At 43.9% G+C, this 16,678-nt stretch overlaps 1 protein-coding gene across 1 annotated transcript in view; it reads right to left on the bottom strand.

Moving 5' to 3' along the window:
- The window catches only part of LOC126236351 (calpain-9-like), a 1,155,357-nt gene that overhangs the window by 60,282 nt on the left and 1,078,397 nt on the right, over positions 1-16,678 (bottom strand). The window contains exon 6 of the mRNA XM_049945582.1: positions 10,318-10,492. Within this exon, the coding sequence (XP_049801539.1) occupies positions 10,318-10,492 (175 nt within the window). The remainder of the gene's footprint in view (positions 1-10,317; positions 10,493-16,678) is intronic.

The raw sequence follows: 16,678 nt of genomic DNA, 5'->3' as shown, positions 1-16,678 counted from the left end.
ATCTGTCTCTCGGCAAATGAGAGGAAGGCGTCGTACTTCTGGTCGCAAGCTATGTCGTCCGTACAACTGGGGCGAGGTCTAGTCCGTGTCTTGTGACCTGCCATGTGGTGGCGCTAGGTTTGCGATTACACAGTGGCGACACGCGGGTCCGACATGTACTACAGGACCGCGGCCGATTTAAGTTACCACCTAGCAAGTGTGGTGTCTAGCGGTGACACCACAGTATATAATATATACATGCCCTTGGGCGGCCTGCGCGAGGCATGTCATCGACAGTTCCTGTCTCTCTGTATCTCCTCCATGTCCGAACAACATCACTCTGGTTCACTCCGAGACGCCTGGACACTTCCCTTGTTGAGAGCCCTTCCTGGCACAAAGTAACAATGCGGATGCGATCGAACCGCGGCATTGACCGTCTAGGCTTGGTTGAACTACAGGCAACACGAGCCGTGTACCTCCCTCCTGATGGAATGACTGGAACTGATCGACTGTCGGGCGCTGCTCATGCATGGTTGTTTACATCTTTGGGCGGGTTTAGTGACATCTCTGAGCATTCAAAGGGACAGTGTCTGTGATACAATATCCACAGTCAACGTCTATCTTCAGGAGTTCTGGGAACCGGAGTGATGCAAAACTTTTTTTTTGATGTATGTGCACAGACCGTGTGTGCATCTTTGGGCTATTTGTTGGAATTTCCGGGAACAACAGATCAGTTTGTTCAGTCAGTCGATATCATACGAGCTGCATTTCTTTCAAGACTTTATACACCACTCATGAATATTGTTGCTAAAGAAAATTATGATTGCTGTTGTGATCTTCAGTCCGAAGACTGGTTTGATGCAGTTCTCTACGCTAGCCTATCTCGTCTAAGCCTCTTCATCTCTGCGTAGATGACTGCAACATTGATCCTTTGAACATGTTTTTTTCGTCCTCACTTCCTTCCATTATCGTATTAACTCTTCTTTGTAGCCACAGAAGCAAGTAACATCGGTGCTGAATGTAGCGCAAAGCACACCAGAACAATATAGGGGATGTGCTAGATCACAGACACAGTATTACTTGCTTCTTTTCATATGAACACCTCTCCAGCAAATTAATAGGATCTACAAGAAGGCCGTTTAGGGCTTTATGTCCCGTCCATTCCGATTTATTAGTTTATTTACGGTTCGCATAAACACTTGGACGTATATGGTACATTGGACAATTAAATTACTCGAGATGAGGAGCAAAAAAAAAAAAACAAGTAAATTATGTTTAATTGCATTAGATATAAAATATGCAGTAAAATGAACAGCATAATGTGTGATGTAATGGACTATAAAATAATCAGTAAAATGAGCTGTGAGGAGCGCCAATGAAGGAGCAATAAATTGCACATTAAGATTGTAAGAAATGAAACACCTACAGCTGTTCTTATGCTCTCATTTATTGTGTAGCTACCAGTTCCGGCACTTCAGTACTCCGTCTTCAGGCCTTAATTGATGCCGAAGGTGTTATCACAATCCATACATACGATGCATCAGTGGCCAACAGCTACTTTACGCAGGCTACCTATAACTGTCATGTCTCTCCAACCATCAACTGTCAACAGGCGGCTGCAGGTGTTTCATTTCTTACAACAGTGAACGGCCGTAATCCCCCAACCTCCTGGCACAAGGACGGACATACAGAAACTTGCACATTAAGATGTCATTAGCGACGTTCAAATTCGACATGAGCAAGACTCCAGAATGGTCGAGGCCATTTGAAAGGTACGGTCCCATCAGTCTAAAGTAACTGAGAGAAACCCCGCAAATTCTTATCTGGATTAGAATACGACTCTTCTCGAACCCGTGTCTAGCACCTAATCACCACGTGACTTCGTTTCTTCTTCTTTTCGTTTTGGTCATCTTCGTTTATTCTGCTCTTTCTCCTTGTCCAATATTCTTTCACTCTCGTAGTTTGAAGTCTCCTTCCTTCTTCTGTCCATGATGATTTGGTCGGGTTCTAGTTCTTTCTTCGAAACCCGTGAAAGCCTGAATTTCTTTATTTACAAATCACCCTGTTGTATATCTCTAATTCTTGTATTCTTTCTTCCATATCCCTTTGTACCTCTTTGGTTCTCTTGTTTACCAGAAACTGTAGTATTTGCTGAGTTAACCTCACTTGGTCCATTCTAAGGACGTGCCTGAAAAACACGTTCCTCCTTTTCCTGATGATGTCCGAAATTATCTTTGTATCAGTTCTTGAATCGCTCGTCTTCTAAGCCGACCATCTTCTGTTCTTCGAAGTCCCAATATCCTCCTGAGATTCGTTCCACCAGTTCTAGTCTCTTAAGTACTCCTGTCCTTACTAGGTTAAGAGAGTCTTTGCGTGTAAGGCTTCAGTGCGGATCACTGCCTCCTAATATCTCAGTTTTAAATTGACAGAAATATTCGTATTATCATAGAACTTCATAGTAAATTTGCATGCTAAATTCATTTTCTGTATTCCTGCTCATATTGCTTCCTTTTCTGTCAGCCCAGTTTCTATCCATTCTCACAGGTGTTTAAATCTCTCCACCTTCTGAATTTTTCCTCCTTCTACTTTCGTCCATCTAGGAGCTGTCTCGATTTCTGTCAAATACTGTGTCTTCTCGATAGAGATCTGTTCGCATGCTTTAGTCGCTTGTCTCTGTAATTACGTGCTTTGTTTAACCGCCTCTTCTAATCATTCCTACAATGTCATAATATCATCTGCGAATGGTAGACAGTCCACCCATATTCCTTTTTCCTTGCACCCTATTCGTGTTCCAGCATTTCTTTCATTTCTCATCGCCACTGGCTGATCACCTTATCAAGTGCATACTTAAAGAACAAAAAGGAAAGTCCGTCATCCTGTCTCACTCCGGTTTAAATCTCGAAGGCCTCTGAGAGCTTCCCTCTGAACTTGACCTTGGATGTTGCGTTGGTTAAGGTTTGTTTAATCAGGTTACTGGATTTTTTTCCAGACTCATTTCCTCTAAAATTTGGAACAGTGTTAGTGTATCTACTCGCTTATTAACAGCAGTTATTATAAACTGAAGAGCAAAAGAAACTGGTACACCTGCCTAAAATCGTGTAGGGCCCCCGCGAGAACACAGAAGTGCCGCAACATGACACTGCATGGACTCGACTAATATCTGAAGTAGTGCTGGAGGGAACTGACACCATGAATTCTGTAGGGCTTTTCATAAATCTGTAACAGTACTTTGCAAGGCATCCCAGATATGCTCAATAATGTTCATGTCTAGGGAGTTTGGTGGTCGGCGGAAGTGTTTAAACTCAGAACAGTGTCCCTGGAGCCACTCTGTAGCAATTCTGGACGTGTGAGGTGTCACATTGTCCTGCTGGAATTGTCCAAGTCCGTCGGAATGCACAATGGACACGAATGGACGCAGGTGATCAGACAGGATGTTTACGTACGTGTCACCTGTCAGAATCGTATCTAGACGTATCAGAGATCCCATATCTAACTGCACACGCCCCACGCCATTACAGAACCTCCACCAGCTTGAACATTCCCCTGCTGACATGCAGGGTCCATCGGTTCGTGAGGTTGTCTGCATACCCGTACACGTCCATCCACTTAATACAATTTGAAACGAGACTCGTCCGACCAGGCAACATGTTTCCTGTCATCAACAGTCCAATGTCGGTGTTGACGGGCCCAGGCGAGGCGTATAGCTTTGTGTCGTGCAGTCATCAAGGGTACACGAGTGGGCCTTCGGCTCCGAAAGCCCATATCGATGATGTTTCGTTGAATGGTTCGCACACTGACACTTGTTGGTGGCCCAGCATTGAAATGTGCAGTAACTTGCGGAAGGGTTGCACTTTTGTCACGTTGAACAATTCTCTTCAGTCGTAGTTGATCCCGTTCATACAGGATCTTTTTCGGGCCGCAGCGACGTCTGAGATTTGGTGTTTTAGTGGATTCCTGATATTCACGCTACACTCATGAAATGGTCATACGGGAAAATTCTCACATTTACCGCTACCTCGGAGATGCGGGACTATAACTCCATGTTCAGACTCATTTAACTCTTGAAGACACTTGTTGTCTTAGATAGGCGTTGCCAACCGCAGCGCCGTATTCTGCCTGTTTACATATCTCTGTATTTGAATACGCATGCCTAGACCAGTTTCTTTTTCGCTTCAATGTGTTTTCTGGAGAGTAGATAACTTACAACTTTATGTGAAGACATCAAACTCTTAATACTAAATACTGTTATAAGAAGCCTTTTTCTCCGTCTTAGATAGTATACTATTCATGATTCCTAATGTACTCAACAACCGCTAATTTTTAGTTGTGATGTTTCTCCGCGCACCTCTTCAGCTGCCTCACTGACTTGCCCGCAACCAAGCGTGCACAGCTGTTAGGCGTGCAGCCGTGCTCACAGGCGTACACTGACTGCCCCTACATACTGTTCGGTGTATAAATAATTGCAGGTTTTTGCTGCGAAGGTATTACAACACAACAATGAATTTAAAACGCATCATTGGTGAAGAAGGACAATCGTGACTGTGTGGCCGGTTTTTATTTGTGTTGTCTGGGAATGCAGGGTTACAAGGTGGAAGAGATTTGCAGGTTCCCACTTCATTACATTAGTACCCCCGTGATGCAGTTTTTTTTATGAAAATCTTCCAAAACTTACTAATGACATAATTGTATCGATTTAAAATATTTTCGTATTTTGTCAACATAAATAATAAATATTAAATAACGATAGTCGCGGAAACAATTACAACGTAACGCAGAAACGACTGTAAAATTTGGGACTCCACTCTCATACTTACTGCACTGCACATGCTCAACGTTCTGTCAAAGAAAAGGCCTCTCTTACTCCGCGGATGACAGTATACGAATAAGCGAGACTCTACAGACAGAGAATTCAAGCGGAATCCAATACTTTAACCTTACGAGGAATATAGGGAACTGTCGACCAGAATGACACAAAATGTGCTCAGCGCCAAAACCTGGTCTGTCTGTTGTATTGCATACGGCGAGTCAGTATTTCAAGTCCTGTGGAGAACACTGCACTGTATCATCATATGAAAAGCAAAGTCTATTGCTGTTTGTCTAGTTTCCGCAGAATGCAGTAAATTACTTTTTATCGACACTACTCATGTTTAAAACTGCGACAAATTACTTGTCGTCACCACCACCACAAGTCAGCACTTCTGCAAACGCGTTTTATTAAAACGTGTTATTACAAACTCATTACTAAAGACTTCATGAGAATCTGTTCTGGTGTTGTATGTAATGATGGAGCGTGCACACGCACGACAAATAAATCAAGAAGGAAAACGAAGCTGAAATTCTTATTCTGGTTCTTACTGACATGTTTAGTTTCTCTCTCGTCACTATAATTTTTCATACAGAGTGCGAAGAAAAACTTAATTCAGCCTGTTCGCGAAGAATAAATATATTTAAAGACTGTCATCATATAAATTAAATTAAATGTTTTGAAGTTCATTTTTCAACTTACTTACAAGTCACTGTCACTTATATCGACGATAAATGTGAGAGGGGTTTTGGAAACTCCACAGCTAAGCACAAGGTTTATAAAATGATCGTCGATCTTAGATGGGATGCAACCAATTTAACACTGGTTGATTTCAGCAATGTGTTTGATAAAACAGCATTTGATACACTATGTTTGGAAGTGAAAAGTAAAACGTCTCGCACAATGTCGCTTTTCTCATGGCATATGTGAACGATGACGTTCGTTCAGCGCCAAGGTGGCCGCAAAATGCGGACCTCAAATCGAACTTTAAAAAGCCAGATGACATTCACGCCGTAACAGAAACTGATGAGCGAAAGTTTTCGCGAAGCAGTGCTTCTCATTCTCCTTGGTGATTCGCAATCACCCAACCAAACCATTGTAAAAATCTTGAAGTAGCATTGGGTGAGAATGTAAACTGTATAAAACAGTCTGTCGAAGTATTTAGGAAGTCTCTCTCTTGTCCACAAGCAATTCAAGAATATTAGGAACATATTTCAACATGAAATAATAAAATAAAAGTATAGTCAAAGATCTTGCAGAATCTCCATTACTGCGATGTGGTTTTACATGTTGTAAATAATGAGAACTACTATTTCTCGTTATAGCTTTGCCACTGTTCACTTACGGGCTTCGCTGTACTCAAGTTTGGCTCTTTATTTTATTTAACTTTGTGGCCGGGTGCTCTTCTTGACGCCACAGTTGTCGGGGTAACCTGCTGGAGGCAAGTCGAGTGCGCCTACTGTCTGGTGGTGTAAGCTTTGTTCTGTGTGTTATCGAATTTTAGCTGTTTGCGTGTTGCAGTTTCTGAGGCATAAAATGACGACGAGCCCAGCATTCACCTAAATGAAGGTGGGAAGGCGCCTAAAAACCACACTCATTCTGGCTGGTGCACAAGCCACGGTCGTCAATCAGAGACGCGGATTCTATCCTCACCTGACTCAACTCCCATTCTCGCAAGCTAGTGCTATGCGCATTACGCTATATGAGTACGTCGTTGTAAAAGTGAAAAATAACTCAAGGCATCGACTGAAGAGTGCATTAGGTGTGTACTAGACTTACTTTCTTTTTAGATTATTGATATGAGTGTCATGTGCTCACGTGTTCTTTTCGGCACCATCGTCTTCAAAACAATGTTTAAAGATCAAAAGTAATATGTTACTACAGACATAGTTTCCATCTAAACACAACAAAAGAGCGTTTCCTGGAAATATATTTTTCTGATCGATAGAACAGCGAAACCTAGACAGTGGGTAACACAATAAAATATTTTCATTTAATTCAAATGTACTGTCTTGGGTTACACTGTACGGAATATTACAACCACCCACACATTTTGAAATGATTTTATTGTAGCATCACTAGTTTCGGGCCTGAGCCCATTGTCAGACGGTAGCGTTCACGTCTTTGCATATTTTACATTTGTGTCCTAAAATATAACTAAGTTTTCCTGAGCATAAGTTACATAAGGTTTTACATTTGCATCCTAAAATACAACAATGCCACAAACTTAACACTGCCCAAACTGGTAGGAGAGAACATATGGATGGTTCAAATGGCTCTGAGCACTATGGGACTTAACATCTGAGGTCATCAGTCCCCTAGAACTTAAAACTACTTAAACCTAACTAACCTAAGGACATCACACACATCCATGCCCGAGGCAGGATTCGAACCTGCGACCGTAGCAGTCACGGGGTTCCGGCTTGACGCGCCTAGAACCGCACGGCCACCGCGGCCGGCACATATGGATGCTCTCAGGTTCAACAAGCTAAATAAGTCAACTTTCGCTACTCACTTGGTCCAACACGGAGGCTCAGAGATAAGCTTCGAAGAAAACTTAGAGGTATTACATTTTACTTTTGAATACATTATGGGCACAACAGTGATCAATGTCTTATAAATAATTACTATTAAAAACAGTCTTGATCACAATTTATTTAACAAGGTGACCGGTTTCAACCACTACTGTGGTCATCTTCAGACCATTGAGTAGGAACCTCTTTCCTTGAAGATGACCACAGTAGTGGTTGAAACCGGTCACCTTGTTAAATAAATTGTGATCAAGACTGTTTTTAATAGTAAGTATTACATTTTGTCGAAACAGAAGTACAGATGAATTTGTTAGAGAAATTAGAAATATACAACGACATTCACAGTAAACCAGACTTGTTACTGAGTATCAATTAATATGAAGAAACCAAATTTATCTTCAAAATTTCATACAACTCCCATTATTTGAAATGCTAGAAATAATAATCGCAAGCAAAAACAAAATTCTTCATTGGCCATTACCAGTCTTTCAAAAGTAAATAATTAAATGTTTAACTGTATAAAATTATCTCTATTATCAAGAAGTACCTGGCACATCTCCAGAGATGTGCCATATCTGTACAAATATCACATTCGTTGGCTCATCAAATCAGCAGCCGATGTAAACAAATGTATCCGCCATCTTGTATGTACTTCAGTCCGTGGATTATAATGGACTGTAAAACAATAATACTAATATGTAAAGGAGAGCTTTTCAGGAAGTAAGTGAAACGTATAGGGCATATATAAGTGTAAAACAATGTAATCACAAAAACTTTGTTGTATTTTGGGACGCAAATTTAAAACCTCCTAGAAACTATGCATCACATATCCTTTGTTAGGGAGATTTTTTCCAAAAAAATGTTCAAATGTGTGTGATATCTTATGGGACTTAACTGCTAAGGTTATCAGTCCCTAAGCTTACACACTACTTAACCTAAATTATTCTAAGGAGAAACACACACACCCATGCCCGAGGGAGGACTCGAACCTCCACCGGGACCAGCCGCACAGTCGATGACTGCAGCACCTCAGACCGCTCGGCTAATCCTGCGGGGCGATTTTTTCTACCGTGTACAGAAGTCTGGGGATTGGTCGATGAGAGGACACGGAACAAAAAAGGTCTGATGAACTTATGTCCGGAAAAACATGGTTTCCATGATAGAGCCCATTGATTCAATTATACTTTGTTACAGAGACTGCGATCTAATATGCGCTGTAGCACGTAGCCACAGTTACAGTATGCCTCCTAGATGGTGGTAGTGTTCCCCATACGTCACGCCCTAGGGTACTCTCCTGCCATAATAGTTGGTAATTTGTCTGATTCACATCTCTTCCTGACTTACGTTGTAGTGTATGTAATACAGCGTATTTGAATCGAGAGCTTGCCAACATGGTGTTTACTTACGGAAAAGCAAATGGCAACGGGCGGTGGACAGCAAGATTGTGTCAGGAGACCTGTCTCCGGCGACAACAACCACAGTATTCAATGTATGGAACCGTGTTTCGCCGTTTGTCTGAGACAGGGTCGCTTCAGGAAGCAGGAAATCATGAAGGACGTACCCGAATGTTCGGACATCAGACTTGAAGGAAAGTGTGATTAACACTGTGGAAGGCGACACCTCCGTGTCAGTATCAGTATAGGGTAATCCCAGACGACTGTGTGGAACATTCTCCGCGACAGTTGTTACAACCCTTATGACTCACAGCGTGTTATGGGCTTACTAGCGACAGAATTTACTCATCTGGAACAGTTTTGTGACGGTTTGTTCACCAGGCAACCACGATTCCGGGATCTGACTCACCCATCCTATTCACCGATGAGGCCACCTTTATGCGGATTTGTATCTTCACTTTTGATAACAGTCATCCGTGGGATAGTATGCAGAACCCCCATGGTACGATGGCAGCGTATCACCAGCATCGGTGCAGCCGGAATGGGTGGGCCGGGATAATTGGAGACCGTATTTTGGGACCAGTCTTCCTTCCACGTCACTTAACAGGCCCGAACTATCGGCGTTTCTTACGGGTGACTTTGCCTCCCCTGCTGGAAGAGTGCCACTGATGATTCTAACGCCCGGGTTCCCGGGTTCGATTCCCGGCGGGGTCAGGGATTTTCTCTGCCTCGTGATGACCGGGAGTTGTGTGATGTCCTTAGGTTAGTTAGGTTTAAGTAGTTCTAAGTTCTAGGGGACTGATGACCATAGATGTTAAGTCCCATAGTGCTCAGAGCCATTTTGATGATTCTAAGGGTTATGTAGCTGCTACATGACGGTGCTCCAGCCCATCTCAATGGTGGCTTCTCTGCTCCAAGGTTCGGAGGAGGGGGTCCAGTTGCATGACCTTCTCGTTCACCGGATATCAAACCGTGCGATTTCTGGTTATGGGGCCACCTCAAGAGTATCGTGTAAGTAGAGCCCATTCCAGATATGGAGATACTGGAGCCGTGTATTCATGCTGTCTTTGACACTGTTTGGGTGCAGGCTGGCCGATGTGAACTAGTGTTACGGCGTGTACACGCATGAGTTGAGGCACATGGAAACCATTTTCAGTACATACTGTAGCTGTGACTACATGGTACAGCGCGTATCAGCCCGCAGTCTCTGTAACACTGTATAATAGAATAAACGGTCTCTAGCATGAAAACCATGCTTATCCGGACATAAGTTCATTAGACCTTCTTTGTTGCATATCACGTCATCGACCAATCCTTAGAGTTTGTACACGGTGGAAAAAAATCACCCTGTATTTTAGGTCGCAAATGTAAAACTTGCAAAGAAGTCAACGCTACCATCTGACGTTGGCCTCAGGAGGGAAACTAGTAATGGCACAATAAAATCATTTAAGAAAAAAGCTTGTGTTTTCGAAAACAGCTACGGTGTTCTCCAAACAATAGGGATAAAATAATTAGTGTCTTGCGCTTCAGAGTCTCGGTGTACACCAACGAGGACACTGAAAAGTGCGTTTGAGAAGTGAAGGTGGAGTGGGCGGCGGCGAGTACTCACGGGGTTGATGCTGGCGACGAGCAGGCTGGAGCGCGGCACGGCGCTGTTGAGCACCTGGAAGGTGAGGTAGCGGTCCTGCGAGCAGAGCGCGAAGCTCTGCACGATGCCGCCCGTCAGGTCCTGCAGCGCCCGCGTCGCGCTGCCCTGCTGCAGGCTCTCGTAGCTGCCGTACAGCCTGCGGCAGACACGCGTGCACTCTCCGTGGCAGCTCGTAATATACACCATCTAGTTTGCATTTGTTCTGACTCTCTCGCCCAGCGCCAAGTCCCAAGCGACTGGAAAAAGGCACAGGTGACTCCAGTATACAAGAAGGGTAAAATAACCCAGCCACCAAATTGCTAGTTGCAGAATCGTTGAACATATTCTCAGTTAGAATATGATAAATGTTCTTGAGACTGAGAAGCTTAGGTCCACGAATCAGCATGGTTTTAGAAAGCATCGCCCCTGCGAAACTCAGCTTGCCCTTTTCTCACATGATAGACTGAGAACTGTGGATGAAGTGCAGCTGACAGATTCCATATTTCTAGATTTCCGCAAAGCATTTGACACGGTGCCCCACTGTAAGCTGTTAACGAAGGCACGAGCATATGGAATAAATCCATAGATACGTGTGTGGCTCGAAGACTTCTAAAATAACAGAACGCAGTGTTCAGTCCCCGTCGGCCAGTGCTCATCAGAGACAAGGGTATCGTCAGGTGTGTCCCAGAGAAGTGTGATGGGACATCTGTTGTTGTCTTTACAGATCAACAGGGTGGGAGCAATCTGCGTGTGTCTGCTGATGATGCTGTCGTGTGTGGTAAGGTGTCAAAGTTGAGTGACTCTAGGAGGATACAAGAAGACTTAGATAAAATTTCCAGTTGTTGAAATGAATGGCAGCTAGCCCTAAATATGGAAAAATGTAATTAGGAAGATGAAACCTGTAATGTTCGGATACACTGTTACCAGTGTCCTGCTTGACACGGTCGAATCGTTGAAATATCTCGGTGTAACGTTGCAAAGCGATATGAGGTGGAACGAGCATGTGAGAACTATCGTATGGAAGGCGAATGGTCGATTTCTGTTTATTGGGAGAATTTTAGTGAAGAGTGGTTCGCCTGTAAAAGAGACGGCATGTAGGACCGTGGTGCGACCTATTCTTGAGCGCTGCTCGACTGTTTGGTATCCGTACCAAGTCGGATTGAAGGAAGACATCGAAACAATTGAGAGGCGGGCTACTAGATTCGTTACCGATAGGTTCGAACAACACGGAAGTGTTACGGGAGCACGCCGGCCGGGATGGCGGAGCGGTTCTAGGCGCTACAGTCTGGAACCGCGCGACCGCTACGGTCGCAGGTTCGAATCCTGCCTCGGGCATTGATGTGTGTGATGTCCTTAGGTTAGTTACGCTTAAGTAGTTCTAAGTTCTAGGGGACTGATGACCTCAGAAGTTAAGTCCCATAGTGCTCAGAGCCATTTGAACCATTTTGTTACGGGAACACAACTGCTTCGGGGACTCAAATGGGAGGCGACGTTCTTTTCGAGAAACGCTATTGAGAAAGTGTAGAGAATCGGCATTTGAAGCTGACTACCGAACCATTCTACTGTCGCCAACATATTATATTTATTGCCCGTAAGGATCACAAAGATAACATACGAGAAATTAGGGCTGATTTGGACTTATATAGATATCGTTTTTCCCTCGCTCTATCTGCGAGTGGAACAGGAAAGCAAATGACTGGTAGTGGTATCGGGTACCCTACGCCACGCCCGTACGACTATGTAGATGTTGATGTAGATCTAGTCAAACGTACCCAGACATCCCTGTCTAATGTGGAATTGACCACTAGATGTCAGGAGAGGATAACCAATCAGTGTAAAAGCAGGCATTGTGTTGTCAGTAGACATGTCACTGGATTTCCCCATCCCTCACAGACGCTTCAGCCCTTCTAAAACTCGTGATGTGGGTGGGCAGTTGAAACACGAAGGAATAACCACACCAAGACCAGGAAGATCTCGTGTACTGGCGATAGGGATCCTCGACCATTGCGAAGAAAGGTTGTAAAAATTCGCATGAATCAGCGGAAGCAATCACTCGTGAGTTCCAAAGTGCTACCAGCGGTCCAGCAGGTACAATGGCTGTGCGTAGATAGTTAAAAGGAATGGCTTACAATGGTCGAGTAACTCCTCATACGACACACGTCTCTGCAGTCAGTAATAAGCGACGCTTGATGTGATGTAAACATTCGCCACTCGTCAGTGGATCAGAGGAAACGAGAGTCTCGGTTTTGATTTACGCTATACTCCGACAATCCGATCGTAGAGTTCACGTTCGGCGAATGCCTGGAGATCGTTAGCTGCCATCTTGTGTAGTGGCAACAGTGAAGTAGTGTTGTTGTTGTTGGTAAGTTCCTATGGGACCAAACTGCTGAGGTCATCCGTCCCTAAGCCTACACGCTATTTAATCTAACTTAAACTAACTTACGCTAAGGATAACACACATACCCATGCCAGAGGGAGGACTGGAACCTCCGACGGGGGGAACCGCTCGAACCGTGACAACGCGCCTTAGACATCGCGGCTACCCCGCGCGGCTCAGTGAAGTATGCAGTAGGTAGGGGTGTTACGTTCACGGCGCGAACCACTTATTGTGCTTAAGAAAACACTAAATGCGAAAAGATATGAACACATTTGCGGCACTGTGTACTGCGTACAGTAGCTCAACAGTTCGGACATCATTATTGAAAGCATCAGCAAGACATGCAACGCCCTTAAACATCATCTGTGAGCGAATGGTTCGTGGAAAATAACAGTCTTGCATTGGGTTGGACCTTTCGGATGGTTTAGACTTTAGAACGTCGACTTCACTTCAGCACGTGATTGAAAGCTTCCCCTGACAGTCGCCAGACTCGCCAATGTTGGTCCACTAGTAAGTGTCCGGGTACTTTTGATCAAATAATGCATTCTACTCATTCTCCACTCTTTTGGAAAGTACAAGATTGAAAGTGAGCACTCACTATACACCTAACTAATTGCTTGGTAATGAAGGCCCTTTGTTCATTATAAGCTGAAAAAAAAATGAGCGTATGCCACTGTTGGCCGGGAGGCCCCATCCGGGGAAGTTAGGCCACCAAGGGCAATTCTTATTTCAGTCGACGCCACGTTGGGCGACTTGCGTGCCAGTGATGAGGATGAAATGATGATGAGGGCAAAAAAACACCCACTCCACGAGCGGAGAAAATCCCCAACCCGACCGGGAATCGAACCCAGGCCCTCTTGCATGGGAGGCAAGCACTTTACCACCCAGCTAAGCAGGCGGACATTATAAGCTAAATTTTCGCGTAATTAAAGATGGCTCTCATATAACATAACAGACATTTGGGTTGCTATATGATATCCCTTGAAATTATCTGCCTCTTTCCATGTCGATCTTTTTATTGTATTTACTCGTATTTACTTCGTATTATTCAAATTTTCTTATTTTCTTTCTCTTGTATAAACTATCCCTAGAATAACCAATATTCATTGCAAATAGAAGCCCCCTCATACCTGTATTCACAGTGACATAATAGGTTCCGTCAACTTACTCCGCAAAGCCTGACATGAAAGCACTTTTCAGTCTACTTCTCGAAATTTTCTTTGAATGGCTTTCTGAAGTAACTCAACCATCAGTGTCGATGTACAAGGTCAAACTACCTCGATACAGATAATATATTTTTTTTCATCCGAAAGATTGTTAAATGATTAAAACAATTCTATTCATGCATCTATAACTTAGGAGACAATTTGCTTAGAGAAAACTCAAGAACAGACTTCTAATTTAAGATCAAAATTCAATCTTTTTATGTAGCGGGTGTTTAAAAATGTCACATTACGGTAGGAGATAGTACTTGTCAAAACTAGAAGTTAAAAGTAACATCAACACGACTTACGCATTGGACGTTAGGTCTGTTCCGACAAGCCGACTGCTTCCTAAAAGGCGGTACGTTGGGCCATCTATGTCCGTGGGACCTGTTGTCAGCATGTCGTCAACCCCTCCACGCGGCATCGCCCGGAGATGAATCCTTATTGTGCTGTCACTGCCTCTCCTTTATAAAGGGTGTTTCGAAAAAGACTTTACAACTTTAAAAATTTATATAAATCTATAGAAAGAAGGTATAGAGCTGGGTTAAGCGTTATTGTATGGAAACTCATCAAGTTTTTCACTTAAAACTAAAGATGTTTATGTGGCTTCCGTTGGTTATCCTGCACACATCCCATCGGAAGTCAATTTCTTCCCAAACGCGCTGCAGCATTACAGGCATAACTAGCTCAGTGGCGGGGTCAATTCTTGCTCTTTGTTCGCGTATAGAATCCGGCACAGCTGGTAAAAGCACGATATCTTTGATGAATCCCCGTAAGAAAACAATCGAGTGGTGACAGGTCTGGGAAACGTGGGTGCCACGCAATTGGTGCATCGCGGCCAATCCATTGACCTGGAAAGCGGTCACTGATAAAATCCCGGACGTCAGCCAGCTAGTGTGGTGGTTCACCATCTTGCATGAAGTAAACATTTCGTTCTTGGTCATCCTCATCGATCTGTGGTATCAATAATTGTTGTAACACATCGACATACACTATCTCACTGACAGTTCTCTCGCGAAAAAAAGGTGGGGCATACACTTTATTCTTACTCAATGCACAAAAAAGTTCAATTTAGGGCTATCACGAGCATGTTGCAATGTTTGATGCGGATCTTCACTGCCCCAAATCCTACAGTTATGTGTGTTAACCATGCCACTTAAGTGAAAAGTCGTCTCGTCAAAAAAGATGATTTTGTCCAAGAAATGTTCATCCTCATGTAACCGATTTAACATATCCACACAGAAGTTCTTGCGAGCAATTTTATGTGTCTCTTATTACTTGCACGATCGTTAATCTGTACGGTTTCAAATGCAAATGGTTTCTCAATACACGCCAAACAGTCGTGTGCAGGATTTCTAGTTCGCGAGATGCACGCCGGGTCGATTTTGTAGGGCTGTCCACAAAACGTTGTCTCACTCACTCAACGACGTCGAGAGATGTGCTTGGACGACCTGATGATTCCCTATGTCTTACCGAGTACCCTGTTTCTATAATACATTTATGCCACTCATAAATTGTAGGCCTACTAGGGAGGATCTTTAGCGTTCTTGGTACGGAAATTACGCTGAACTGTTGTCGCCAACTTCGATTCTTCAAACCAAAACACACAGCTAGCATGCTTCGATCCAGTGAAGGCATCCATCTTTAACGCAACTGCCGCTAGCGCTCCTTACGGTGCGATTCGGCACTAGCGAACTACGCGAGACAAAACTTGATGTATTTCCCTGCAAATTGACACTGTTCAAATGTTCAAATGTGTGTGAAATCTTATGGGACTTAACTGCTAAGGTCATCAGTCCCTAAGCTTACACACTACTTAACCTAAATTATCCTAAGGACAAACACACACACACCCATGCCCGAGGGAGGACTGGAACCTCCGCCGGGACCAGCCGTACAGTCCATGACTGCAGCGCCTAAGTTTGCTCGGCTAATCCCGCGCGGCAAATTGACACTACAAGCACTTCTATAGGTACTATGAATTAATTTATATGAGTTTTCAAAGTTGTACAGTCCTTTTTGAGACACGCTGTACAAGCAGCTCCTCATTTGGCCACACGAGACTGAGTGCGCCCCGTTCCAGACGTCAACACCAGAGAAAAATAGCTGATCGAATGACGGTTTTCCCGCACCGAATGCAGCGACTGTAAACATCTGGTAACGGATAGGGTCTACAAAAGAAGTTCCTATAATTAAATATTCAGAATCCAGTATCTCTAGAGATATGTGTCAATCTGTCCTCTTGTTTACATCTGTCTGTTACTTAGAAGCAGACAATACACTTAGTGCTGCATGTGGTTACCACGCATTCTGACATGTTCTTCAGGGCTTCTTCGTAGTCAATCAAGCACTCTTTAAAATACAGCTAGTTCCGCTTGCATTGCGTCGCATGCGTTGGTCACACGTTCCTCCAACGCCTTCACATTGTCGATCGGTTGGGCACACACGAATGGCTTTAAATGTCCCTACAGCCAGAAATCTAACCGATTCAGGTCCGGTGAACGGGCAGGCCGTGCTACCAGGCCCCTTCGGTCGATACATCGCCCACGAAACGATGCCGTGAGGTGGTGCCATGTCGCGCTCAGTCCACAGTCGTCATTCTGAAAGGGCAACGTGCTCCAATAGATGTGGTAATTCACAGCGTATACATCAATGATACACAACACCTGTTAATCTGTTTCGTAAAATGTATGGCCCTACGAATCTGTCACCAACAATTCCTGTCCATACATTGATGCTGAAGCGATCCTTATGCCTCACC

The sequence above is a fragment of the Schistocerca nitens genome, chromosome 2, assembly GCF_023898315.1.
Source record: "Schistocerca nitens isolate TAMUIC-IGC-003100 chromosome 2, iqSchNite1.1, whole genome shotgun sequence".
Taxonomy (NCBI): domain Eukaryota; kingdom Metazoa; phylum Arthropoda; class Insecta; order Orthoptera; family Acrididae; genus Schistocerca; species Schistocerca nitens.
This window is presented reverse-complemented; position numbering and strand designations above follow the sequence as displayed.